General features: G+C 53.5%; 2 protein-coding genes and 1 long non-coding RNA gene across 5 annotated transcripts in view; all 3 read left to right on the top strand.

The window, feature by feature from the left end:
- Positions 1 to 7243, top strand: part of DGCR2 (DiGeorge syndrome critical region gene 2) — a 44395-nt gene extending 37152 nt beyond the window's left edge. For 2 of the 3 annotated variants that reach the window (XM_027714294.2, XM_027714292.2), the window contains 3 exons: positions 3206 to 3358; positions 3810 to 4046; positions 4833 to 7243. In XM_027714294.2, coding sequence (XP_027570095.1) covers positions 3206 to 3358; positions 3810 to 4046; positions 4833 to 5074 — 632 coding nt within the window. In that variant the 3' untranslated portion in view covers positions 5075 to 7243. The remainder of the gene's footprint in view (positions 1 to 3205; positions 3359 to 3809; positions 4047 to 4832) is intronic. The other variant, XM_027714293.2, reaches the window with a different exon arrangement.
- A 3316-nt stretch (positions 7244 to 10559) lies between these two features.
- Positions 10560 to 12361, top strand: LOC120323780. The gene is made up of 3 exons (XR_005564621.1): positions 10560 to 10611; positions 11520 to 11649; positions 12092 to 12361. It is a non-coding gene; the product is annotated as an uncharacterized LOC120323780 (long non-coding RNA).
- A 1179-nt stretch (positions 12362 to 13540) lies between these two features.
- On the top strand, positions 13541 to 20572 carry LOC113984233 (carbonic anhydrase 15-like). Its single transcript, XM_027714090.2, has 8 exons — positions 13541 to 13754; positions 15322 to 15357; positions 17356 to 17526; positions 17731 to 17891; positions 18561 to 18653; positions 18985 to 19051; positions 19233 to 19399; positions 20084 to 20572. Exons 1-8 carry the CDS (start codon positions 13688 to 13690, stop codon positions 20300 to 20302), a joined length of 981 nt encoding a protein of 326 aa, XP_027569891.1. The 5' UTR covers positions 13541 to 13687; the 3' UTR covers positions 20303 to 20572.
- Positions 20573 to 27350: the final 6778 nt, after the last annotated feature.

The raw sequence follows: 27350 nt of genomic DNA, 5'->3' as shown, positions 1-27350 counted from the left end.
CTCGCAGTGTGAGTGGGTGAGCAGTGATTACAAGTGGATAACGAATATTACTCAAGGACTTGGTAGTAGGGGGGTTTTTCAGTGGTAAGAGTAAGCCAAGCAATCGCAGCTATACTCTCCTGAAAGATGCTTCTCCTCATTTAGTGGAAGATAAATAGCAGAGGAGTATCTTTCATATACTAATGCTGGAACTGAGGTAGTCTGTCTATTGCTGCTCCATGGATGTGGTAGAAAATAACTTTTCTTTCGTGGCTCTTGTTTAGACAGACCTACAACTCCTATTTGTGAAAAGGTAATAGAAGAGATAAAATACTTGGAAAGAACTGGTGTGCAGAACCTATTCTAGTGACTAAACTGGTGCAGTTAGAGAGTACTAATACTGTACTGAGCGTAGAAACAGCTTTTCTGAAATAATCTATTTGTATTTTTTTGGGTTGGAAATCTCTGTGATGATATAGATCTTGTTTTGTACAAGGTGGGTCTTTGTCTTTTTGTTGTTGTTGAACGTTAGGAGCAGTGTGACAGAGGCCCACAACGCCCCAGAAGGTCCAAGAATTGCAGTTGTAGCTGGTCTAAAGACATATAGAAGTCAGGTCTAAAGAAATATAGAAGTCAGGCTCGCCTAAATGTGACAACCCACCCCTGAGGGGAAGGAAGCACCTAAGATTTGTAGTGGTCTTTGGTCCAAAGGAATGACAGAAGTCAGAGGGTCCACAAACAATCAGAAAGTTTTATTAGTAAATTACACACTTGGCAGGGAAATTGGTGTGTTAGTCCCTGTCCTACTATATAAACACCCAGCAGGGGGTTTTGGATAAAGGGGTAGGGTGAAAGGCAAGAGAGGAATTAAAGAGGGAGAGATGAATTAAAGAAAGAAAGGAAAAGAGAGAGGAAAAAGAAAAAAAGAGAAACTAAAGAAAGGAAAGAGAGAAAGATCACCAGTCCTGGTTCCAGCGTTGATACAGCTAAGGGGATGTTGGTACTGGTTTCAGCATCAATCCAGCACTGTGCTGTGTTGTGGCTCTTCCTCTCAGAGAAGTGCTGCCCTATTTCCACCTTCCCCCCTTCTCCAGCCAAATCTTGTTCTTTCTCACAGCATGTTAATACCAATAGTCCTTGGTTATTACCAGCAATTCCTGTCTGTTATTACTAACAGTCCTTGGTTGGCTCCACAACCATCCAGTTATCAGTGTTTGAGACATACACATTAGCCCCTTATCATCTGGGAATCAAGAGCTCAAAAGGATTTCATCTTGGACTGCTGTTTGTAGGGTCTTTAGAGAGTGGGCTTTAGTCAGTAATTTTCCATCCTGACCACAGTCTGAGTTGGAAACTTTCTTTGAAGGTTCAGTAACAAAAATATTATTCCATTTGGGTTGTTGTTCTGGCAAGAAAAACAAGTTTCTGAGGCTGTTCTTAAAAAGAGGTGTTCATTAGACACCTTTTAGTTCCTGGGAGCAGACAGTGTTTCTGATAAGCTCAAGAGTGGCTTAGTCTAAGTGCAGTTCGTCAAGGCTGAGGCCTAATGAGCATTTCTCAGATCACAGTGTGGCCTGGGAGTGGGGGATGCGCCACTGCAGTCCGTCCTGTGACCAAAGCCAGCTTCTCTGGGCCTCTACACCTACGAGTGTAAAGTGACTTCTTACTGAAGTCCCTTTAGTGCTATTAACAGCCTTAAATAATTTATGAGGATCACGAAGCTGGCATTGCCATAAGATGGAGGAGGAACAAGGGCAGGTCTGGTGTTCAGGAGGGTGTCTTGGTTGGTAGGTGTGTGACTGCCTCAGCTGAAACTCTGACAACCATAGTTGCTGAAAGGTTTGACAGCACACAGGCTTTTGTACTGCACAGCCAGATTTGAGAGGGTGCAATGTTCAAATTCTGTCTGTAGTGGACTATTAAATTAATTTCTTGTTGCCAGGAATGTATGACATAATAAATAGCAGCCTGCTAGCCTTGTACTGTATCTGTGGTACATTAGGTGGATTTTTCTGTTACTAGCACACCAGCACTTAGAACTGCTGTGAGGCTTTTAGCATTCTTTTTTAAGAAATCTTGATAAAACTTACTTGCTCTTAGTGAAAGGAGAAGTATGGAGGGAGCTCTTGCAGCTGGAGTGGGTGCAGGCAAGGAGAGGTGGCGCAGATCTGGCTGGTTCCTCTGGGAAGTGGGGTGGCAGTGCATTGGCTGGGAAGAGGGATCATACCTGCAGTGCTTGTGTCCTGCAGCAGGAGGTGACCAGATTGTGCAGCCACCTCATCCGTTTCTTACCCACAGCAAACCTGGGTGCATTTCTCATTCAGAACCCTTTAATGATAAGTTGGTGCAAAGAACGCAGCACGGTCGCCTTTAGGTCATTCTTTTGTGCAGAGTGTCTGTGTGTGCATGTGCTGCTTAGGCATAACCAAGTGTAATTAGTTGAACTGTGAAAAATTAATTCCTCTCATGCCTGGTACTGGGAGAACAGTGGTGATTTGCTCACAACATCCTTCCAAGTGTGAATCTGCTTAGCAGTGGGATAGAGCTCTCCAAGTTCTAAGCTGCTGGGTCTGTTTCTTGTTTTTCCACTTGCTTTCAGTATGACTCCAGGAAAAGGTTTAATTCTCGTTCACCCTCATCTCTTCAGTTTCTGAAAGATGATTATCACATTGATTCACTTTTTGAAGGTATTTTTAGTTTCTATCCCTTAGTGGTGCTAAAGAATGTACCAATGGCACATGGAATTTAGGTGGGCACATCTTGGTGATAATGACAATGTTTAGAGATTTTGTTGTTGGAAATGTAAAAGTTAACGAGTCCAGAAGTCATGTAGTGTGCCAATATGCCAGTTCTCAGGCCTTTCCCAAAGCTTTCAGGCTTGCTTTCCTCTTCAGTGTAACTTCATCAACCATGCCAGGGAAACAAATGGATGTGCAAAATGCCATTAACCTCTTCTTTTTCCCATTTTCAGAGACCTGAAACCTTCACCATTCTGTCCCTTTTGCTGAGGAAGATATTCTTAGAAACTTTTAGATCTTCTTGCAGTAAAAAGATAAATCACATGATGATTCATGATTTTCTTATATATTTGAAATACAGAAAAGTGTTAAACCAGGCTAATGAATCCCCACTCTGCATTTATCTCTCCACTACTGACAGAAGATCATCAAGGAAGATGAGTCTTGAACAAAAATAACAGGCTGCTTTCATATGTTTTATGTAACAGATGGCAACAGCTTGTTTGACTCCATGGCCGGGGGAATGCGTCTGATCGTGAGCTGCATCTCCTCCTTCCTCATCCTCTCTCTGCTGCTTTTCATGGTCCACCGGCTGCGCCAGAGGCGGAGAGAGCGCATAGAGTCCTTGATTGGAGCAAACTGTGAGTACCAACCTTGTGCCTCATGCTCATTATTGGCAGGTTGATGTACATAGAGGTGAGAAATGTCCTGCTCTTGCTTGACTGTGCCTGGGTGCGTGTCTTGGTAGGGTCTCCAAACTTGAACTTTTATTGGTTAATGGAAAGATATTTTTTTTTATTTGTATGCGGTCCAAGTCTGAAATATCTTCTGTGTGAGTGGTGTCCATATTTTGAAGAGGTTAGAGTCAAATTTAGATGTAATGCAGGACAAACAGACTGGGAGCAGGTGGGTCTGGGTATGGTTGTTAACTGCAGCAAGTTGACTTGTATGGGTTATGTAGACTTTTTTAGGTCTTCGGGAGACATGAGTTCCTTGGGTGTGAAGAGTGGAAAAAGGTGTTGAGATCTGACTTAAACTGAAGAAGAAAGCACGAGATAAAGTCACTGACTCCTTTTTCTTCTCTTGAAATAGTGCACCATTTTAACTTGGGCCGCAGGATGCCTGGCTTCGATTATGGTCCCGATGGTTTTGGAACTGGCCTTACTCCACTGCATCTTTCAGACGATGGGGAAGGTGGAGCATTTCATTTCCATGACCCACCTCCACCCTACACTGCTTACAAGTATCCAGATATTCAACACCCAGATGACCCACCTCCTCCTTATGAGGCTTCTGTCAATCCAGACAGCATCCTTTGTTCCACTCCAGGTACGCAGGCAATCATTTTCTCTTTCCTTCCACTTGTTAATTTTGGCTAGAGGATAGATTTTTATTTTTTAAACTATGATGATGTGTTTCAGCAATTGTGATGGGAAAATACACTTTAAATAAAATCTCCAATTTTTGTGATGGAAAAGTCTTTTGTTAAAGTGTATCATTAACCTTTCACAAAGGTTCTTTGGATCACCTAAATTAGAAGTGGAATCCAATCTGCAAACAGTTTACCTCTTAGACCTTACCCATTTTCAAGCCTTACCTTGGATGGGTAACCTGGTTAGCTTTCTTTTTTCCACTATGCTGTTACAATTTGTGGCCTGTTGAAGATGGGTCTATAGAGATTAATATTAAGAACTAGAACAAATGTCAAGTACAAGAGATTTTGAACAAAATATATCCAGTGTCTTCTCTCCTCCCTGCTTCCCCCACCCACGCCCCCCAAAAATTGACCAAAAATACCACTTTCTAATGATTCACCCAGTGCTCTTCAGTTTTGCAGCTGTGATATTCACATACTGTAGAAATCATTCCAATTTGGGATTTTATAGCAGCGTATTTCACAAGATAAGTGAGCCTGATTAGTGCAAGCATCTTATTTATATGTCGAAGTTTTATTTTCGCTACACCATTTTCCTCTTTTGCAGTCTCATCTTGTTGTGCATTAGCGCAAAACCAGGAAAAACTCAGAGCTTCCAGAAATACAGATCGTAAATCTATTTGGGAGTGTGAAATGTTGTACTTCACGTTCTGATTCTGCTTGTTTTCTGTCCTTTACAGATGGAGTTCTCTCTCAGACTGTGCAAACCAGTCCTCCATCACTAGGAAACTGTGATGTATCCCCACAGCTTACAGAGGGGTCGCTTCCTCCCTCAGTTGGTCCTTCTCCAGTGGAGCTGGAAGACTCTGCTGACAGCAGCACCTTTCTTGTCCCTCCTGACACCCCACTAAATGAGAACACACCGGCAGAAACTCTTACGGGCAACCATCACAGCCACTGTTCCCTCAACACCATTGTATAGAGGAGCGAAACGCCCATCACTGGTCAGAGTTTTAGCAACTGTTTGCACAGACAAACACTAATCCGTGGTTCGAACTTCAGAAGGAATCTCCACTTTGTTTTTCAGACACTGCTTTTATGTTCTAGTTTAGGATCGTGCCTCTCGTTTTTTTGGCTGTCGTTATTCACTCACTAATCAACTTGTCCTGTAAATATGGACTTGTATAACTGCTCTTTTTTTTTTCCATTGGCTATGGAAAAGAGAGCAGAAAATTCCTTTGACTTCTAAGGAGGTAAAAAGTATGGGTAGTTTGGTTTTTGGTTTTTTGTTGTTTTGTTTTTTTTCTTAACCTGAGAGGAATCAAAATCTACATCAGAAAAAAGCTACTTGGATTTGGCTGGATACCACAGGATCCAGGGAACAGACAATGGAAAAGGAGGGCGGGGGCAGTCACTGTTCAAGCAGAGAGGACGGAACTGCAGGGGAAGGGGCTGGGGACCTGTTTTGCAGAGTGGGGGCCCTGAGCAACAAAACACAGGGCACCAAGGGTTGCACTGTGTAAAACACATGTGGGTTTTCACCTGCACTGCTGTTTCAGAACACCATAGGGATGCAGAGTGAATGGTCTACACAATATGTGACGAGTGGGTACTAAGAAAACTGGGATTTGCAATTACAATTATTTGTTGCTGGTACCTGCAAAATCTCATGGTTGGGTAAACTTCTGGCCCATGAAGGAAACTGATTCTGTGTGATGTCCCTTTGGTAGAACCCTCACGTGTGTTAGATAGTACTTTAGGGAAGAGATGGGGAGCAATTAACTTTGATGCAGCCTGAGTTCACTGTATGAAGCCCCTGTTTGTTACAATCCCATAAGGAAGATCGAGGTATTTTTCTTTCTAGGTTAACTCCTTTACAGTGAACAGTTGCACAAGACTGGCCTGGATAAAAGATCATTGTTCTTGCTTTTCTTATTGCATGCTATATTTAGCATGTGTGTTCCCTCCCCTCCATTTCACTTCTTTGCAGTTCTACAAATACCACTTAAAAACGGTGATCAACACGTACTATACATGATGTTTAATTCTAATTGGACACTTGTTCCTTATCTGAGTCCCATAAATTGCCAGCCCTGTTCTAGAGATTTCCCCCGTGCCCCCCAAACCATTTATCCAGGTCCCACAAGGGTTTATAATGAGGTTAGTGTACTTAAATCAATAAAACAGTTTGCTTCAGTCTGATATGTCATCTTAAATTTCCCCCTTGTATTGAACTCTTTAAACTAAGTTAATTTACAGATTACAAAGATTCATTCACTCCCTCACAAAACCCAAAGTCAAGCACTGTTGGTTTTGATAATGAGTGCGAAATAATCTTGACAGGTGACTTTAAATTTGTTTGGATTTCGGCGTACAAATAATTTACTTTTTTCTCCCATCCTCCCCTTGTCTCTGCTTCTCCTTGACTTACTGTAACAGTCAGCAGATGAGATGAATTTTAAGGAATTTGTAAAGAATGCCCCCTGTAAATGGTCTCCTGTTACCTTATGAAGGGTACAAGCCTAGAGGGACAGGAACAAAACACTGCATGGGGGTGTGTATGTGATCTATTTTTCTAGTAATGATGAGAAGTCATACTTGTATGACAAATCCTAACCCACTGTTGCAGTTTCCCAGTGCAGCTGACTCTTTCCCCGTGGAATATGCTGCTACTTTCTATTCCCTCTCTTGCCTGTAGGCTTATACTGTACTTGGGGATTGGTCTTGACAATTCAACTCCTTTTGCACAGAAAACTGTGGGTTTCATTACTGAGATCGTGTCTGGTGCCTTGACATTCAGACACTTGCTAACAACCCCGACTCCGTCGGAGAGCGTGAATCACAGCTCTGGGTGTGCTGCCGGCACACGAGTGGGAGGAAGCACTGTTGGGAAGCCTCCCCGCCTGGAGCCGCCCGCGTCCCGCGCTCCGGTCTGACTGGCTGCAGCAGCACTGGTACCAAACGAGAGGAGCGCTGCTCCACCCCGCGGGATCTCTTACCGTCTCCTCCTCCTCCTCCTCCGCGTTCCAAGCCCTGGTCCAATGAAGTGGATGGATGGCAGTGGTCAGAACCATGCGTACAAATTACCGAGCATTTCTGAAGTATGAAAATAAAGCGGGTTTTGTGCGTTTTTGAGCACATTCATACGTTTTATACATTGTATGTACTGATTTTCCTTTAGTTTTATAGGTACGAATGCGTGTGCGTGCGTGTGTGTTTCTGGGTGGTGACATATATATATATCTATACATACTGTAGACAGTAACCTTTGTGCTGCATCCCACTAGGTGAAGCTGAGCACTGAGATAGAAACTAGGCTCTAGGGTTAATACTTCTCTCAAGCTGGCTACACTCTGTTGTAGGACAGGTTGGGATAGAGTACACTTAAGTAGGATGCAAAGTCTATGCTACTACAATCTGTTCCTGAGAAATATTTTGTTAGCAGTGCAAACTAGAAAATTTCCAATTTCTTTTGAAGCCAGGTGGAATATTTGTTCTTTGTAGTATCCTAGCGCAATAACAAAAGGCCTTTTGGCTTGGTCTCTGAAGCTGTTTTGTGGCTGAGGTGAACAGATACCTTACCTCACACTTCTCCTAACACTGCAGGGATCTGTTCAACATTTTTTTATTTTACTTTTGGTTCTGTGGTGAGTTTTATTTGCAAATAAGCTCTGTTACAACTGGCAACTTCATGGTGGCTCCTGGTTGTAGCTATTCCAAATGGAGGCTTCTTTGTAGAAGCCTCATTGTGATATTTTCCCCATTGCTTCTGAGCCTTTCCCACTTGTATATTGGCAGTAGGCTGCTATTTTCTCTATTTTCCCCTATCCTTCTTCATCTTAACTGTAAACAAGGGAAATTCTGCCTTGAATGGAGCAGCTCACTAAGTACAGCTCGTTTACCTCTCAGTGAGCTTCTAATTTGGCAATAAAATTGTCATTTTTTTCCCTTTTTAATGTAGCTTTTTCACTTTGAGTACTTTCTCTTGGAGTAAGAGCCTTTGTAGCGGAAAACGTCCCAACTACTCAGACTTCTGGACCAACTGGGGAAGAGTTAAGTTTCCATGACAGCAGTGGACTCCTCAGCAAACCTTCCTTGCCCTTGGCAAGGTGACTGGGAGGCAGTTTGTCCTGAGCACCAGTTACAGAGGGTTGATGCTTGCCCGAGGAAAACCTTTCTGTTTTGATTGCCATTAGATTGATGAGATCTTTGGAGTTACTTTGTGATTGATTTTTTTTCTCCCGCCACTGTTCATATCTCTGGATGTTTTTCTTAACTGCTGATGCATCCTAAACATCCCTCCAGACGCAGCAGGGAGATGGCATTGCCCCATGTTTCCCAGCAGAGTGTGTGAGCCAGGAGTGTGTTTATCTCGGGATGTCCTTGACCGCAGTTGTTGTGAAATCCCAGCACTCGGCTCCGAGCAGGGCTCACACCTCCCGTTGTGGCCTCAGACAAAGCTGCTCCTCAGATTCCCCCCTCCTTTTGATGTACTGTGGTGCCATATGAGGTCTCTGCTGTTCCTTAAGAGCAGCCCCAGATACTCTGGTTTGTCAGTGATGCCTCTGTACACAGTGTCACAGCAGCCCCTGATTCTGTACTAGGTGAGTTGTAGGGTTAAAGCGTTAGAGGGGCAGAGGGTCATGTTCTGTGCTAGGTCAACACTGTTATTCCAATATGCGACAAAATTTGTCTGTGTAATGTTCAGTCCTGTTTAGTTTGAGCCTCAGATTGTTCCTTTATCCATGCACAGCAGGACGCTGATCTGGAAGAAGAATGAAGTAGGTGGACATTTTTTTCCAAAAGCTGAATCTTGCAGTCGGGCGGTGCTTTGACTCCATGGATGTTGTGATGACCTGTTCAGGCGTCTCCCAAGTTTCACTTGGGAAGAAAGTGGGTTTTTGTGACCAATAATTATTACCATTCTTTTCCCATCTCGTATTAAACAAACTTGAAGCTATTTTTGAGCATGTTTTTATCTTTCGGATGTGACTTCTCAACGACAAAGCACTGATGTTTTAATGTTGCCTCATACAATCCCTAACGCGCATCTTTTTTTTTTTTCAGTTGCTGAAATGTCTTTCTTCTCCCTAGCTAACAAACATGCAAAGAAATTTCTTTTAAATTTCCCTTTCAAATTGGGAACTGAACCCTAAAATTGCAGCGGTTGAGCGTAGGAGGTGAATCGAAGTCCATGCGTTTGCTTCCGACGTTCCCCAGTCCCAAATAAAATAAGTGTTTCTTTGGAATAGATGCTTTCAGTGATAAAGATGCACTTCTCGTAACAACAGTCAGCATTACCTGCCTGCTACGGTACCACATAGCTTTAATTTTCTGGTATGTGCACCTTGAGTGCTGAGTGGGTCGGAGTCGATGCCAGCAGAGGTGGCCGTGCTTGTGCCACACCCTGCCTGTTGGGCTGAGGGTGCCTGGGAGGCTGTGAGAGAATGAGACACTGCTTTTTACCTTCCTCTGGAAAATCGTTTTAGCCAGCGCTGCACTTGCAGGCTTCTCCTGTGTAGTTGGTTTGTGACTGGACTTAACTGTGGCAGTGTAAAAAAGATTTTGATATTCTGTGAAATACCATGTAGAATTTAAATTTGATACTATAATAATTGAGTCCCTGTGACACTGGTTTTTTGTTTTAACTTCTTTGGGGTTGGCACTAATCTATCTTTTTTTTTTTTTTTTTTTTTCCAAGATGCTGTGAGAAACATTTCATCCAAATGCCAAATAAATTGTGTTCTGTAAGAGAAATGTCCTGTTCCGATGTCTCCTGATTTCTGCGTCAGTGTGGTTCCCCAGCGTTGCGAAGGAAGGCTTTGTTAAATCACACTTCTGAGCTGTGATCTTGCAGAAGATCAATAGATGCGTTTAACATGGAGCAGGGAGGCTGCCAAAGTCCCTGTTATGCGAATTCCAGTGGGATTTACCTGTATTAGTGTAATTTTAGGAAAGTCTTGGGATTATACCCAAGAAGGTGAAGTGCAGTATATTCCTGCTGCCCTCCCCAAGCCCGGGGGAAGGTGCTGAGTGCCGGGGCAGGAGGTTGTGCTGGATGGAGGGGGTGGTCTGGACCCCCAGCTCCTGTTTTCCACGAGCCACTGGGCACGCAGTGATTGCTGTGAGCGCTGTGGAACAAGTCCCCGCAGCGCTGCGGGGCCGTCCCGTGCCCTGCTCGGGGCCGCAGGATGCGTTCATTGCTGAAAGCCATCCAGGGGCAGTGTCATCGTCGCTGCGGGGGCCAGGCAGGGCTCCGCTCCCCCTTTCCTGTGCCTGCAGAGGGCGGCTGCAGCCGCCGCCGTCGCTGCTGGACTTGAACCAGCACAGCTCCAGAGCTCCATCCCCGCGGGATGCTGGGTCAGCTGAAGGCGATGCGATGCAGCCCTTCCTTCGCTGCTGGTTTGGGGGAGACAAACATCCCTCCACAGCAGCTGCCTGATGTCACGGGCGCTTGGAAGGGACTCAGTCTGGCAGGGACCCCGTGGGGCTCTGCCTTTGCTGGAAGATCCTGTGCAGGTACAACTTACCCTTCCCTCTTGCCCCTTGTTGCTTGGGGACAGGACAGCTCCCACGGGGAGCAGCCTGGATTGCCTGGAGCATGGCCACGGCTCTCGGGGCTCCCCACCGCTCCCCAGGGACACATGTGTGGAGGGCTGCCCTGTCAGTGTTGACCCTCGGCTGCTGTGGTAGAGCATTGCTGGGCAGCCTCCTGCTGTGTTCAGCACGGCGTGTCCGGGGCCCTCAGCCCCTGGAAGAGCGCCAGGGCCCGAGGAGCGTGTCAGACACACGAGGGACCGTGTGCTGGCAGTGCCCCCGGGGGTGCCAGGCCGTGGGGGGGGAGATGTCGCTGACCCCGGCGGCGGTGGGAGCGTGGGATGAATGAAGGGGCTGTGCAGCGGCGTGTGGCCAGCGCGCATCTGCTGCCCACAGTGCCTCCTTTGTGCCTGCTGCTGCTGCGCTCCCTGCCCTGCTCCCGGCTTGCTGCCTGGGCTAGCAGCAGCTTGTTATGGGGATCAAAGATCCTTATGGCAAATCAGGGGTGGCTGGAGTATTTATTGCCCATGAACTTTACTTACTTGCCTCTCTGGATGCCCATAACCTTTCGCGCATCCATCTGTGGGTAATGTGAACCACACTCTGGCGGCTCAAGTCTTTGTCTTGTCACTGTCCCTGTCAGCCCAGGTCCCCGGCCAGGCTCCCAGGCGGATGTGTAGGATTCACCTCCAGGAGCTGTTCTTGGCACCTCCACTGGGTGCTGGCACAGGGCTTGCTGACGGTGCACGTGGTGGGGGTTCCCAGCACAGTGGCACCGTGCCCACAACTGATCGATGGCTGCAGCTTAAGGAACTATTTTTATATCTCAGTGATATTTTTTCCCCTGTCCTGGCTCTTGCCCTTGGTGCCGTGACTACGTGTGTCTGCAGGGACCTCGCCTGGCTCCGTGGTGGCAGCCTGATGGACGTGGTGTCTCCCCATGAGGACAGCACAGAGCTGCAGGATCAGCCGTGAGCTCAGCATGACCACCAACACATCAGCAAGGCCAGCAATTTCAAGGTTTGATCTGGTTCCTATAGAAACTGGAGGTTGCTCCTGCCTGGCACGGGTGCTGGCAGCCAGCGGTGCACCCTGGGGAGTGGGGCAGTGGGGATGGGCGGGAGCAGGGTGTGGCACAGAACCTCGGTGCTGCTGCTGTCTTTCCACATGCCTTGCAGACCCCTCTGCTTCCTTGCTCCGCTCCTGCCTCTCGTCGGGGCTGTGCTGAGCCCCACTCTGCTCCTGCCCTCCTTGCTAGAAATCACCGCCAGAGAAGCCTGAAATCCTAAAAAAGTGTTCTGGGGAGCAATAGCTATGGGGTGGGGGGTCTCATCAGCTCCTGACCCTAAGGGTCTTGGGCTTCTCCTTCACTGCCTGGCAATACAGGCTGTCCTGCTGTGGGTGGGTGGAAGAGGTGCTACTTGGCAGGCTCATGTCTCCAATGGAGGTTTTGATCTCACAGGTGCCAGAGCAGCTCCTCTCTTTCCTGGCAGTAATGGGCAGCAGGCTGCAGACCTGGTGCAGAATACCTCATCCCCGGAGCGGGGGCCAAGTGTCAGCTGTGGCGCAGATCCAGAGCAGCTCGGGGAGACCTGTACTGCTGCCCTCCTCTGCTGGGGTCCAGATGCAGCTTGGTGCTGCCCAGGTACCTGCCTGGGGCTGGCGCTGGCTTGGGGCCACAGGGGTGCCCCAAAGAACCCCTGCTGAGGATGAACCCCTTGTAGCACATGGCAGCCAGGCAGTTCTGCTGAGCCGGAGCCCATTCCCGGCCAAGCCGGCAGCAGGAGGCTGCTTCCTGCTGCCCTCGCGCTGCTGCCGGGTTTGTTCATCCTGGCACTGGCTCGACAGAGCTCCTGGCCAGGGCCAAGTGCCGGCGAGGGGCGCTGCAGCCTGGGTCCCGTGGCCTCCTTTCCACTGCTGCCTGAGGATGGCAGGGATATTTTAGGAGAATGTGACAACACCATACTCCTGTGTTCTCACCCCCTTCCTACCTGCCTACTGAGAGACCACAGCTCCTTTGGTGAGATCCTGGCTCCTGTGGGACCTTCCTGGACAGGTGCAATGGGAACGGCGTGTGCTCACTCCATGATGAGGAGCTGAAGAGCTGCCTCCACCAGCACAGGACGCCTGCACTGGGTGCATAAGGCTTGTGCCCCAGTGCTGCCCCTCTGCCCTGGCCGGCTGTGGCTGTGAGAGCCTGAGTCACTGCAGCCTTGTGCCCACTGAGAGGAAAGGGCTGAATCCTGCCCCACCAGAGTGTGGCTCCTTGGTGAGCCCAGCAGCTGAGGGTCCTCTGTAGTGGGGCTGTGGAGGCCGCCTGGGCACTGAGGGGGTGCTCACTGGACTGTGCTCACTAGGCTTTGCCCAGGCAAGGGCCTCTGTTTTCAGGGCTCAGCTGGGTTTGGTCTATGGGTCCCCATGGCACCACCTGCCCCTCAGCAGGTGGGAGCCACCACGCTCAGGCGTGGGAGATGCAGGACTCGCTGCTGACTGGGGCGTTGTCAAAGCTGGGGGCGAGAGTGTGTCCCACAGCATGTGTCTGCAAGAAGTGTGCAGGGTATGGGGCAGAGCTAGTGCCCTCAGCCCCTTCTGTCTACTGGCAGCCCCCTGAATCTCATCTGTAGTTCCACACACTGCGGGGGTAGGATGGGGCGCAGCGGGAATGCCGCTGAACCCCAGCTTTGGGGATGCAGAGCGGGATGGTACCGGGGGGCACCCCCTGGCAGGGAGCGGGGCGGGCAGCGCTGCACCCGTGGGATCCGCCAGCCCCCGCTCCCCGCCTGTCCCTGTCCCTGTCACCGGAGGCAGTGACCTGGCGGGCGCGGGGGGCTGGCTGGGGGCCGGGCTCTCCCCGCTCCCTCCTAGCAGCCGAGGAGTTAAAAACTCAGCCCGGGTGATGAATATGTAAGAGCAGAGCCCAGGCTGGAGCCGAGCATCTCCCGGGCTGCGGGCGCTGCCAGCGCTGCCGCCCGCCCCAGCCCAGCACCAGCCCCGCCGGGCGCACTGCGGAGGGACGGGACGGGGCAGTGCGGGGGTCCCCCCGCTGCCTCCCGCCGCCATGGGCCCCACCGGGCTCGGCATAACTTTCCTGACTCTGCCCCTCGTCGTGCGAGCGGCCGCGGGAGGTGAGCTGCGCCCCGGGGCAGCGGGACGGGGGTCCCGCGGCGGGAGAGAACGGGAGCGTGGGGCTGGGGACCCGTAGGGGCATCGCTTATTCCATTCCCTTCCCACGTGCTGTGGGATGATGCCGGCTGGGGAGGTTGGAGGCAGGGACTGGGGGACCTGGTCTGGCCCAGGACCCCTCTCCTGCGCTCCCACTGCCCCCCTCCCCGCTGCTGAATGTCCCTGCGCACCGCTGGGCTCGGGAGGTCTCAGCCCGCCCGGGGCTCTGTGCTGACCAGGCCAGAGTCCCCTTGGGGCACTGGGGCTTGGGCTCAGCCCATCCGCCCCACAGACCTGCACTGTGGATGAAAGCTGCGAGCGAACGGGGGGCTGCCAGTCCCGGGCCGAGGCGCTGGGTGCTCACCTGCATCTGGGGCTGGCCAGTGCTACCTTGGCTCCTGCCAGAGGATGCTCGAGGGCTGGTGCATGCAGGTCTGAGGATTTTCCAGGAGTTCAGCTTTCCCCTGGACCCCGAGATCCCTGCCCTTGGGATGGACTGTCTGAGTCCTGCACTGTCCTGCTCCCAGTTCTCCTCTGAGGCTGGTGTCTCTTGTATCACTGTAGTGAGAATTCGAATGCAGTGCCACAGGCTGGGGCCATGAGCAGCACAGGTGGAGGCAGGCAGGGCTGCCTTTGTCCTGCTGGTCTGAGTGGCAGTGGCTGGCACAAGAGCATGGCTTGGCTCCCCTGCAGCCGGCCTGCTGGCATGGCCCCTCAGCCATCAGCAGGGACTGTTTGTGTAGGCTGGCCCTGGACAGCACCAGGTTGCTCCTGGTTGTGAGGAGCAGGATGGGGAGCTGAGGAGGGAAGGGGTGCAGTCCCCAGCTCCCATTGCAGAGCTGATGGTCCTGGGCAGATGTGCAGGCAGCAGAGCAGGAACAGGGCTCCAGCTTTCTTGGCATCCCCTTGGTATCCCTGTGTCTGCTGTGCCAGCACTTGTCACCACACGGATGGTGCCCGCAGCCCTCCTGAGAGCGGGCAGCCGGTGGGAGTTCAGCAGCTCTGGCTGAGGTGGTCCTGAGTGATGGGACAAGCCGTCACCCCCACAGTGTGGGCACAGGCCTACCCACTGCCTGCCTGCTGCAGCCACCAGCAACTGCCTGCTGCTGCCAGCCCACCTGCGGGAGCCATGGGGAGCACCAGGAAGGGCTGTCACAGCCCCCTCGGCTCCCACTCACCCACGGCTGCAGCAGGGCTGCAAGGCATCTGCTGTGGGGTGAGGGGCTGCCTTGCTAGGATGGGTGGGGGGGATGGCTCCACAGTAGCTGGGGAAGGAGCGCAGCGAGCAGCAAGGCTTGGCTGCCTTGGAGCAGTGATTCTGAGGGAGGTTTCCCTGTGGAGCGGCTGGGGGAGGCAGGGAGGGTGTGAAAACACCAGCCAAAAATAACTGGGATGAACACAAGTGTCGGTGGGACCCCAGGCTGCAATGAGGGATGTCCTTACTGCTGGGGGGCTGGGCACAGCCCTGTGTAGGTTTGGGAAGGGGTGCCTGTCTCCATCACCTGCCCTGAGCTCTCCTTTCTCCTGCAGGGCAGTGGTGTTACGACTCGCAGGACCCCCAGTGTGGTAAGTGGTGCCAGGTGTGGGAGGGGGGCTGTCGGGGCTGTGTGGAGCTTGGACCCCACAGTGCCTGGCCAAGGGCACCCTGGGCAGCATCAGCGAGGTCGCAATGGGAAGCATGGCATGGAAAAGGGCAAATGCCCCCATGTCACTCTAAAGTGGGAATGGTTAGAGGAGCTTCGCTCTGGAGTATGCTGGTGTAGAGACTTGACAAACACTCAAGCCCCTCAGAGTGACTTGGCCCCACCCTTCACCCCAACTAGATCTGGGTGCTCCTGTGGCAGCACCAGCTTTCCCCCTTTCACCTGAAACAAATTAAATCCTGGATTTAAAATATGCCATTGGAAACCCCAGTGCAGCACAGGCAGCAAGGGTCTTGGAAGGCTCAGGGGCCTGACTGGAGAAGGGACAGCTCCCTTTGGGGAGGCAGCAGGCCTGCCTGTCTGGCTGGGGAGAGAAGTATGCCTGGGGGCACTTTGTCTCAAAACATGCAAATAGCTTGTAAGAGGTTAATTAAAGATCATCAAGCATTTAATCAGCTGTTACGGCCCAACTGTTTTATAGCTCTTGGGTTTCCATGCCCCGTGGCTCGTGAGTATGGATTGCTGAGCTCCGCTCATCCCTGTTGGAGCAAGGGTTGGTCTTTCCCAGTTTAATGTTGTCAGGGTGGCAAGGGCAGGTTTTGGCAGGGGAGAGGGGCCGGTGGGAAGCGGCTCGGGCAGCGTGGAACCGGCTGTGTGCCCTCAGCCAGCTGTGTGCCCATGTGGAATGGTCCCTTAATGAACACACCAGGTAATTTGTGGGGCCACTCAGTAACACCATGCCAAAAAGCTAGTGGGACACCACCGGCACAGCCAGGCTGTGGCTCCCAGGGCTTCCAGGCAAAAAGTTGCCTAGAGTAATGAGAGGAGAACATAAAGGGACAGGGCTGAGCCCAGGAGGGCAGGAGGTGGATTCAGTCTACAAGTGTCTGTGGTTTTGTCTGCTGAAGAGGAAGGTAAATGTTAAAGCTGAACCATGGGGCACTGCTGGGGGAACAGTTCCCCAAACCCTGGCTGTAGCCAAAGGCTGCCCAGCCGCAATGTGTGCCAGAGCAGAGCCAGCAGTGTCTGCAGAGGGATGCACTGAGCTCCCTCGGGACTGAAGGTGCCCTGAGTGGACAGGGCTGGTGACACTGAGGGAGCTCCTGTTACCTGGGACTGAGCCCAGGTACTGGCAGTGCCCAGTGCCTTCTGCAGCCTGGGCTGCACCAGGTGAAGGAGTGAGGTGTCACGGCAGCCACACTGGAGCAGTGACCAGGAGGGTAGTTGGCTACATCCCCCAGTTGTGGATGCAACAAGTGTTGAAAGAAGAGCTGATGCCGGGGTGATGGGGACAAGCTATATATATGAAGTGTGTGGTCTGGCCATGGTGGCAGTTGTGGGGATGTCAGCTCACAGCCCCCCAGGCAGCACTGTGGGTTTGCAGTGGGTCCAGCTGGCTGCCAGTGCTGCCATGTCCTCACACAGCTCCTGCCATCGTGACCCCTCACCCCAGGAGCTGCTGATGGACATCGTGTGGTCACACAGGACCCTGTGTAGGATTCACCCCAGGATGAGTTGTGTGGCCAGGATGCACTGTCACCTGTCACAGCTTGACAGAACCAGCATGGGTAGGCTAAGATGTGCTGAAACCCAGGGACGGGTAGAAGAAGTTTGGGAGAAAAGCTTGCCCTTCACCAGCACCAGTGGAGGGAGGGACACTGCTGCTCAGCTAAATATAACCCCTGGCCCCTTGAGGAAATCCTGCTGAATAATGGATGAGGCTGCAATAAGCCCCTGCTCATCAATAGGGAGGAAGCTCTGCTGGGTAGGAGGGCAGCTCCCACAGGATGTGAGTGAGAACGACTGGGCTGGCAGGGACAGCAGGGCTGGCTGGGGACACAGCCACCCGTGGCCTTGTGTCCCCCCCGGGGGTGGCAGTGCCTCTGTGGCTGCCCGTGGTGCCCCTGCTCCTCCCCTGCAGGGCCCAGCCACTGGAAGGAGCTGAAAGCCTCATGTGATGGCAACAAGCAGTCCCCTGTGAACATCGACAGGCGTCGGCTGCAGCGGGACAGTGGCCTCGGGGACATCCTCTTTGAGGGCTACGACCAGGCTCCCCCCGGCAAGTGGAAGCTGACAAACAATGGGCATACAGGTGTGTGCTGAAGCTGGGCACCTTCCCCTGTCCTGGCTCCCTGGTCACCATCCCATCCTGGGCTTGGCTCTGCTGCCACTCCCGGGTGCTCCTGCCCTCCTCCTGTGGCTACTGCCCCGTAGATTTGTGTGGAGGAAGAACCCAGGTGTGCCAGGTGTTCCCCATCCTAAACCACCTTTTCACCCTGTCCTGCTGCCCTTGCAGTGATGCTGAGCCTGGCGAGCGAGTCGGCCTCTGAGCACATCACCATCAGTGGTGGGGGCCTCCCCGGCAGGTACCGCGCACTCCAGCTCCATTTCCACTGGGGCAGTCCAGCTGGGAATGGCTCTGAGCACACCCTTGATGGGCACCAGCTCCCTATGGAGGTAGGTGAGAAAAAGCCCCCATCACACTCTGGGTAGCCCATATCCATGGTGTTCTGGGAAGGGGTGGTGCCAGGGCATCCCAAGGCTGCCGTGCAGCAGGTGATGGGACTCTGTGACGCTGCACCGATGGGTTCAGCTGTGCTCCTGCAGAGGCACCTGGGAGGTGAAAAAGCAGTTGACGTGAGACTCAAGGTGTTTCTTTACCATGTGTGGGCTGAGCTGCCTCATCCAAGGCACTCAGCAGTGTTTGGGGGGCTCTGTGCCCTGCCAGGACCACACACTGAGTTAGTGAATGCAAGCGAGAGCATGTGGGAGTGTGCTGTGCCAAGCACATTGGGATCCTTCTGAGTGAAAGAGGCTCTGCACCTCTAAAATATTCATTATCTGCCAGAGGAAAGCAGAATTTGTTTTGTGGCTGGTGAGCACCCTGGGACTGCTGGCCCCGTTTTGTACACCCTTCAAAGGATGATCACTTCATTGGGGTGCTTTGATCCTCCAAGCAGCCATCCCACAGATGTGCCAGTGGGACCAGGAGGGCTTTTCGGGGAGTAGTTGACTCAGTGTCTGGTCACCCCAGGTTGGTCAGAAGGATTGATAGGAGAGGGCCCTGCTGCCAGGATGTTGGCCAGGGGCAGTTGTCCACAGTTGGCTCCTCTGTGCTTTTCTCAGCTGCACATCGTCCACATGAATGTCAAGTACCGGACACTGGCAGAGGCCAAGGGGCATCCCAACGGGCTGGCTGTCCTCGGCTTCTTCTACCAGGTGGGTCTGTGGGGGCTCGTGCTGCCAGCAAGAGGGACCCCCCAGAAACAGGGTGTTGATGGTGCAGCCAGGGGAGCATTGTACAGGTGCCCTGTGGGAGCAAGAAGGGGCAGGAAGGCTGGGTCAAGGCCAGGAGGTGCTGGGGAACCTCAATGGTGAAAGGTGCCAGGGCCCCCCACCGACTTTGTGCAAGAAGGTGTGGGTTGGGAACCCTTTCCTGCTGCTCTGCAACAATGTGGGGTGGAGCAGGCTCTGCCTGCAGGTGCTCAGCAGGACAGGATGATGCAGCTCTGCCCTGCCTGCCTTAGATGCTTCTTCTCCCCATCTGCAGGTCTCTGAAACCCCTAACACCAACTACAACACCATCGTGGTGGGGCTGAGAAACGTCTCCCATGCTGGTGAGTCACCTCCTCAGCGGGGCAGGGCAGAAAGGATAGACCCTGGTGTGGGAGGGCAGGGTTGCAGCCCAGAAAGCTGTGGGGGGGGACCTGGCTGAAGGGAAACTGACGGAGGTGGCCCCACTGTCCCCACCACATCCCTGGCACAGGACAGGCTGAGTGCCCATGTCTTGCCCCACAGGGGACTCCGTGGATTTGGCCTCCACCTTCCGCCTGAGCACGCTGCTGCCGCGGGCCGGCCGGCTCTCCGGGTACTACCGCTACCAGGGCTCCCTCACCACCCCCGACTGCAGCGAGGTCGTCGTCTGGACTGTCTTCGAGGAGCCAGTGGAGATTGGCCGGGAGCAGGTACTGGCGTGCACAGCCCCACGCTCCAGCATCTGAAAGGCTGGGCCCCCTGGGTGGGCCCCTCTCCTTGCCCTTCCTGACCCTTGAGCAAGAGCACAGACAAAGTCACCTCTATAATAATGCTCCTGGCAACTCGGAAATTAATTGCTTTTATGAGGGTTAAGTAATGGAGATGTGGCCACCTGCCAGTGGGAAGAAATCCCATTCATAGTGCTCTCCTGCTCAGCCTTGGTATTCAGAAAGAGGAATGGCAGTGAATCCACTGAAGCTCAGTAGAGGCTCCGAGGAGGTGGGTGAATAGATGGATGGATGGATGGATGGATGGATGGACGGATGGATGGATGGATGGATGGATGAATGGATGAAGTTCTCCTCTGCTGCCCAAGAATCTTAATAGGTATCTGGCCTTGAGAGAGTCATGGGCCAGCCACTATTTAAGTGTTTGGTGCTGGCACCAAAACACAATTAGACCCTTTAAAACTCAAGACCTGATCCTTGTAAGGACCTTCAAGTCTGGCTTTAGGAGAGCAGTGGGGGGTGATGGGAGGACGCCCACAGGTGCAGGGACATGCCATGGGTCCTGTGCCATCAGCGGTGGGGCAGTATGAGGGGCAGGCTGACAGTGGGCAGGGGTTTGGGGTGCCTGGTGAAGCAGCTGCCCACCCTGCCTCTCCCCTTGTGCAGCTGCAGGCGTTTGTCAGCACCCTCCACTTCCCACCCGACGGATCCAGGCTCCTAAAAATGATCAACAACTTCCGCCCGCCACAGCCCCTCCACAGCCGGAAGGTCTTTGCCTCCCGGGGGGCCACGGCCAGTGGTGGCTCCCTGCATGGGGGCCACCACGAGCTCCTCTCATCCCTGCTCCTCCTGGCCCTGCTCAGCCTCTTCTCACCAGCCCCATAGGGTCTGGTCCAGCCTGTCACCAGTCTCCATATGAGCATCACCCTGCTGCAGTGGAAATGAGGAGGAGATGTATCTGGTTCATGGAAAATGAGAAAAAAACAACAAAAAGCCTGTCGAGACCTTGGCTGGGTGAAGATTTTGTGAATCTGGATCTCTGCAGAGGTGGCTCTCTGCAAGCCTGGAGCCACCCTGTAGCCAGGTGGTGGGAGCTCCTGGGAGGGCAACACTTTAGGGGCTGGAATAAAGCCAAGGTCCTCACCAGTCGCTGCATCTTTGGCTCTGTTTGGTGTTGCTGGGGCAGGTGCTTGGCGTGGGGCTGTGGGGTCAGTGGGGAGGGAGCTGAGGGACTGTGCCCGGGTGGCACTCAGGGATACCATCCCCTGCGTGGTGTTGCAGGCTGGGCATGAGACCCCCCTCCCTCCTGGGCAATAAATCCCCAGGGCCAAATCCTGGCCCTGGCCCTGGCTCAGGGTCCGTGCAGTCCCTGTGCTGCAGACACCACCCTGTCACTATCCCCAGGGTTGGGGCTGGCTGCTGGAGGGATGGGGTTGTCACTGGGAACACAGCACCTGCAGTGCCCTTGTGCAGGGTACAGGGATCTTTGCACGGAGCTCATTTTGTGCTGGCAGGAATAGCTGCAGTGGCTGGCACTGCTGGGGCAGAGCTGGGTGAGTGGGGTGGTTCATAATTAATGTGCTGGAGCTCCAGGCGTGTTCCCATCTCCTCTTGAATTATGGGTGAAGAGCACAGACCGTTATCTGGGAGCAGAGTGGGGATGCTGCAGTTTTTCATCCTTTCTGGAGGGAACCACTGCCAGTGCAGGGCTCCAGCCCCCAGCCCCAGGGGTGGCTGCGGCACCCGTGGGTGCAGGGGTCCTGAGAATCTCCCTGTGAGGCTTCAGAGGTGAAGCCTGTGCTGGAAGAGGCTCTCCGTGGGTGAAGGGGCCCAATCGCGGACCCCCCTGATCCCCACGCCAGGGTACTGGGGCTCCACGCCAGCCGTGCCACGGGACACGCAGGACACGTGGGACACACGGGACACACGGGACATGTGGGACACACACGACACACGCAACATGTAGGATACGTGGGACACACGGGACAAAAAGAACACATGGAACACAAGGAACACAAAGAACACACGGGACACAAAGAACACATGGAACACAAAGAACACATGGAACACAAGGAACACACGGGACACAAAGAACACACGGGACATGCAGGACACGCGGGGGCGCCGCGAGAACGCGCACGGGGAGGAGCCCGGAGCGCCGCCGCAGCCGCCAGGGGGCGCTCGGCTCCCGGCCGCGTCCCCGCCACTGTCACCGGTGTGTCCGTGTGTCCGTGTGTCCGTGTCCTGTGTCCTGTGTCCTGTGTCCCTGTGCCCGTGTCCTGTGTCCTGTGTCCTGTGTCCCTGTGTCCCTGTGCCCGTGTCCTGTGTCCTGTGTCCCTGTGTCCTGTGTCCGTGTCCTGTGTCCTTGTGTTCTTGTGTCCTTGAGTTCCTGTGTGCTGTGTTCCTGTGCCCGTGTCCTGTGTCCTGTGTCCCTGTGTCCCTCTGCCCCTGTCCTGTGTCCTTGTGTCCCTGTGCCCGTGTCCCTGTATCTCTGTGCCCATGCCTTGTGTCCCTGTGTCCCTGTCCTGTGTCCCTGTGCCCCTTGTCCTTGTGTCCCTGTGCCCATGTCCTGTGCCCTGTGTCGCTGTACCCCACGTCCTTGTGTCCTTGTGCCTGTGTCCTGTGTCCTTGTGCTCTGGGTCCTGGTGTCCCTGTGCCCGTGTCCTCGTGCCACTGTGCCCCATGTCCTTATTCCCCTGCACCCTGCCACTGTCACCTGTATCCTTGTACCCCTTTTCCTTGGGCCCCCATGTTCTTGTGCCACTGTCCCCTTGTGTCCTTGTGCCTCTATTCCCTCATGTCCTCGTGCCCCTGTACCCCATGTCCTCATGTCCTCGTGTCACTGTCTCAATGTCTCTGTCACCCATGTCTCATGTCACCTCATGCCCCTGTGCTCCACATTCCCCTGCTACTGGCCCTTGTGTCCTTGTACCACTATTCCTTGTGTCTCCATGCCCCTGGCCCCCATGTCCCCTGTGCCACTGGCCCCTGTGGCCTCATGCCATTGTCCCCCATGTCCCCATGCCACTGTGCCTCTGTCCTCATGCCTCTGTTCTCAGTGTTCCCACACTCCCTGTGCCTTTCCATCCCCTCCACTGTGCCCTCTGTTTCCCCCATGTCCCATCATGTCCCCCTTTAGCCCTGTCCCCCCAGGTTCCCCTGAGTCCTCCATGCAGTCCTTGCCCTCATGTCTGTCCATGTCCCACTATTCCCCACTGCACGGCCCCGTCCCAGCCCCTTGCACCCACAGGACACAGGGCAGCTGCCTCATGAACCTTCCTGGGTCCAGCCCGGGGTGGTCCCAGCCCCAGCTGGTGAAAGAAGGGGCCCAGTTGGTCACAGTGAGCTCCACATGGCTGCAGACCCCCAGTGCCCTCCAGTACCAGGCCAGGGTGTGAGGGGCACCCAGATGGTGGGACCAGTTGCCAGCCAAGGGGGACCATGGATGGCCCAGGCTGTGGCTCTCCACAGGCATTGGGGGCCCAAAATGCTGGGCAGGAGCCCTGGGAACAGACATCCCAGCACAGGGTCCACATTCCCTGGGGGACCTCTCCTGGCCAGCTGTGGTGTCCCCAGCAGAGGACTGCAGTGGCACCAGGCAGGGTCTGGCAGCAGAGACCGTGTGGGTGGTTTGACACCAAAGTCTCAGCACACACTGGGCAGCCCTGCTGGGACCCCAAATCTGGGGAGTTTTATGCCTCTGCTGGGAACGCTGGGCTTCCCTGGCCGTCTGGGAAAAGAACATGGAAACACAGACATTGCTGAAATGGGGCTGGAAAATGGCTTTTTCCCGCTCCCGCCCTGCCAGCGGCACGGCCCAGGCAGCGGTGCTCGGGGTGCCACGTGCTGGAAAGTTTGTGCCGAGGCAGTGGAGCGTGGAGAGGCCAGGGCTATTCCTGGCTCCCAGATGGTGTTTGGCTGAAGCGGGCTCTTGGTTTTGGCGGGCTGTAATTTTAGCACAGCCTGTTCCCGCGCTGTGGGGCTGTGGTCAGAACAGCTGCCAGTTCAGCTGGGGGGCCACCATGCACATCAGCACCCCCTGCCCACCCACAGCCAGCCCAGGGTGCCCGGCCAGAAGTGCCCAAAGCATGGCAGAAATGCTTAACCCCAGTGTTCTTCTTCCCTGCAGTGGCTGCAGAGGAAGGGGAAAGGGCTGTGGCTCTGGTGGTGTGTGTGCAGGGTGAGGAGCTGCCAGAGAGGGTGTCACTGGCCAGGGTAGAATCATAGAATTGTTATGGTGAGAAAAGTCCTCGAAGATCATCGAGTCCAGCCTTCAACTAACACTGCCAGCTCCACTGTTAAATCGTGTCCCTAAGCACCACGTCTGTAGGGTGCAAGGTCCAGCCTCAGGGTGCACCCCACATTCCCCTCTGATCCCCCCACCCTGCCTGCAAAAGCAGGTACTGCCCACCCCGGATGTGGAGGGGGGAGAAGGCAAATTTGGCTGAAAATCCTCCCTAACTGGGTGAGTCAAACCCTCATGCTCCCTCCTAAGGGCCTGGTGAGGACCACAGCAGCTGCCCCTGTCACACCCCTCAGCCACCACTGCCACAGCCTTGCTGTCACCATACCACCAACAATCACCCAACCTAGAAATTTCTTAACATTAAGCTAAAAAAATCCACCCTGGGAGTTCTAATAAGGGCTGCAATTCAAGGACCACCTTTCTCCAGACAGGCAGCACCAGCCCTGCACTCAAATCTTTCTCCATTAGCACACCTGTCTGGGGGTCAGCAGCTGTTTACCCCAAATATGAGAGAAAACAAGGGTTTGCTGGGTGCCCAGACCAGGCTGAGGCTCTGCTGGAAGTTGTGTTTTATTACCACAATAACCCTGAGATGATAAATATTTTGAAGTAGAAGAAAGGTGTTTATTTTTGAGTTAGTTCATCTTGTTTACAACCTGTTTAGAAGCCTGGGCATTTCTCTTTGGGGCTGTTTACTGGGCTATCCCCAGGCTGTTACAGGGTTTTATACACATTTAAATAACCCCCAGCAAGGTATCTTCCTGCCAGCTGCATGTGGTGTCAGTTGCTGTTTTGACACAGCTATGCAAATGGTTGCTCTTGTTTTCACAAATGGGCTTGAATGCTCTGGTCCTGTTTTTGACTACACCAGCCTCAAACATTTATTTATTTCATTTAATTCCCTTTCAATTGCAGGGTGATAAAACTTGGCTTTGGGCTCTCTGGCTGTCTCCAGCTGGGTGTTTGACCTGGGGTTGCCCAGGGGTGTTTGATAGTATTTTTTCATAACTTGTATTTTATAATTTATATCTTGTATTTTATTAATGTATAACCTGTATTTTATTCATTTATTACCTGTCTTTTGTTTCTCAGACTTGGGGAAACTTGCCCCACATTTTGTGAGCCTGCAGGCTGCCCCTGTACCTTTCAGAAAGTTGGACTGAGGGATGAGCCCAGTGAAAGGGCTGCCTGGCAGCAGGCAGGGACTAATTAGTTTAATTCAGTTAATGAGAGAGGATTCAAGGTGACCTGGCAGCAGGGTAGCAGCAGGAAGCCTCAGGCTGGTCCCCCTGTGGTGGTGGCCGGGGTGAGAAGGGTATGATGGGAGCAGTGTCATTGTCTCCCCTGGCCCCAAACCCCACAGGTGAGGGGTCAGTGGTGCCCAGCCTGGTGGGCCTGGATGCACTGGGATCTCTGGAGGGGGTGTGGGGGGGTTTGTGGGTGTGTGTGTGGGTGTGTGTGGGTGTGTGGGTGTGTGTGGGTGTGCATATATGTGTGAGCATGTGCAGCAGCTGGGACATCCCACACTGGGGCAGGGACCACCCTGTTAGGCAAGACCCCACTGGGGGTCCTGCCAGAGACCCTTCAGGGGACATCTAGGCAGTGGACACACACCCTACCACGGCACAGAGTCCCACTAGCCTTGGCAGTGGCCCCCAGTGAGTCCACCATCCAGCTGGTTCACCACCACCACCACCACCCCCCCCACCCTGCCCATTTTGGGCAGCATCAGGCCAGCCCAAGACCTCTCTCCCCAACTCAGGGACTGACAGCCCCACAAGGTGATGGCCTTGCAAGGTGACAGCCTGGCAAGGCAGAGGCAAGAGCTGCCACCATCTTAGGCTGAGCCAAGTCAGGGCGTGGTGCTTGCTTGTCTTCACACGTCAGCACCCACTGGAGACAGTTTCACTTCCCTTTTTGGGGCACCCTTTCAAATTTCTGATTGGGGACTGTAGTGGGTGAGGGATAAATTTAGCCAGGGGATGCCCCACAGTCACACAGCTGCATGGTGAGGCTGGCTTTGGGGGGAATGGGGGGGCAGTGCTGGCGTGGCACAGCCTGGGCTCTGAACAGCCTTTCCCCGAGTCTTTCAGGGCAGGCGGCTACGTGAGCGGGGGGAATGTCAGGATGGGGTGCAGGAACCACCAGCTGCCCCTGCAGGTTCCTGGGGGCTGCACCCCCAGCTCAGGCAGGGCAGAGGCCATGGAGCTTGGCACAACTGCAGGACCAAAGCGAGAGGACTGTGCCGTCCCCCCCCACGGCCGCCCCAGTGGGTTTGGCTCTGCCCCGCTCCCCCCAGCCTGGGCTGGGCTATTCTGGGCCCCTGCTCTTGCTTTTGAGTTTCAGCCCTGCTGCCTCCAGGAACGTGGCTGTTTGTGGGGCTGCAGCTGTAGGGGGGAACAGGCGGGGACCTGTCCCCTCCGGCTGTGCCACGTCGCCCAGGTCTCTCCAGATAAGGTGTTTCATCAGCTGCAGGTGCACTCACTCTGCTCCTGCCACGTCCCCACAAAGACACCACCTCCTCCTGGCACAAGGCACTGGGGCTTGCATGGCCTGGGGAAATCACCCAGTCATGTGCAATAAAAAAAGCAAACCAGATTTGTTTTTTGTGTGACAAAGCTGGCCAGAGGTTGTCCCATGGAGAGGGAGTGTTTGGGGAGCAGAGCAGAGCTTTGCCCTCAAGGCTGGGGGCAGCGGTTTGGTGTGAGGGTTGGAAGAGCTCATGTGATCCCACACTCCTTTGCCTCCATCTCTGCATCCCTCCCTCTGGTCTAAACCCCCAGGGTTTATTAAACACCCCCCTGAAAGCCTTGCTAAGCCCTCACCAGGGAGCCTCAGCCTGGGAGCACAGCTCTCAGCAAGTACAGGACCCACTGCCTCTCTCTGCAGCTAATTAAAGCCTTCCCGAAACATCTCATTTACTAAATTAGATTCCCCTCGTTTTAAAATTACTGGCGAGCTGGGAAAATAAGACAACAAATGACTGTTGAAATTTCAGTGCAGGAGCCGGCAGAGTGAGAGCAGGAGCTGCAGCTGGGGAGAGGAGGGAGGTGTTGGTTCTGCTCAGCACATTTGCTCATAAGAAAGCCCCAATGAGGGTGGCTGTGAGAGTGGGGCCAGACTGTTCTTCCCAGGCACTGCTTCCCTCCCATCCAGGAGATGGATCAGGACCCACATCCATCTCTGATTCCCAGCAGGGGCTCTCCAGCCCTGTTGAAGACCTGTTATGGGTAAAACTGTGGCTGGGAATCTGCCAAGGTACAGGCAGCGGGGGAGGATGGGAGCCTGGGGGCTCCAGGGCCACTGATCTATAATTCATCAGGTTTTTCCTTGCCAGCTGTTGCTTGTGGAAAAGATTTAGTAAAATCTTTTAATCAATAATTAGTGAGGTTTCCTGCCCCCGGAATCAGAGATGTGCCTGTGCTCTGCCTGCCCAGACCTGAGCCAAAGCGAGAGCCTGGCTCATGGCCCAGAAGGACCTGCCCCAAACTGAGCCCACAAAAAAGTGGGACCAGTGTCCTGTGATCAAGAAATGGACTTTACCAATGGAATGTCAAGATGTATTTCAGGCCCTGTGGAATGCATTGCCCTGCTACCCTCTCCCTTCCAGAGCCCCCCCTCAAAAATTGTGGCATTTATTTATTATATTTATTTATTTACCTGTCAGCACAGCTCAGATGGGGGCTC

Source organism: Pipra filicauda, unplaced genomic scaffold (assembly GCF_003945595.2).
Source record: "Pipra filicauda isolate LSUMZ 115617 unplaced genomic scaffold, ASM394559v2 scaffold33_size4404698_pilon, whole genome shotgun sequence".
Taxonomy (NCBI): domain Eukaryota; kingdom Metazoa; phylum Chordata; class Aves; order Passeriformes; family Pipridae; genus Pipra; species Pipra filicauda.
Note: the sequence above shows the minus strand (reverse complement) of the source record. Positions and strands in the feature narration are given on the sequence as shown.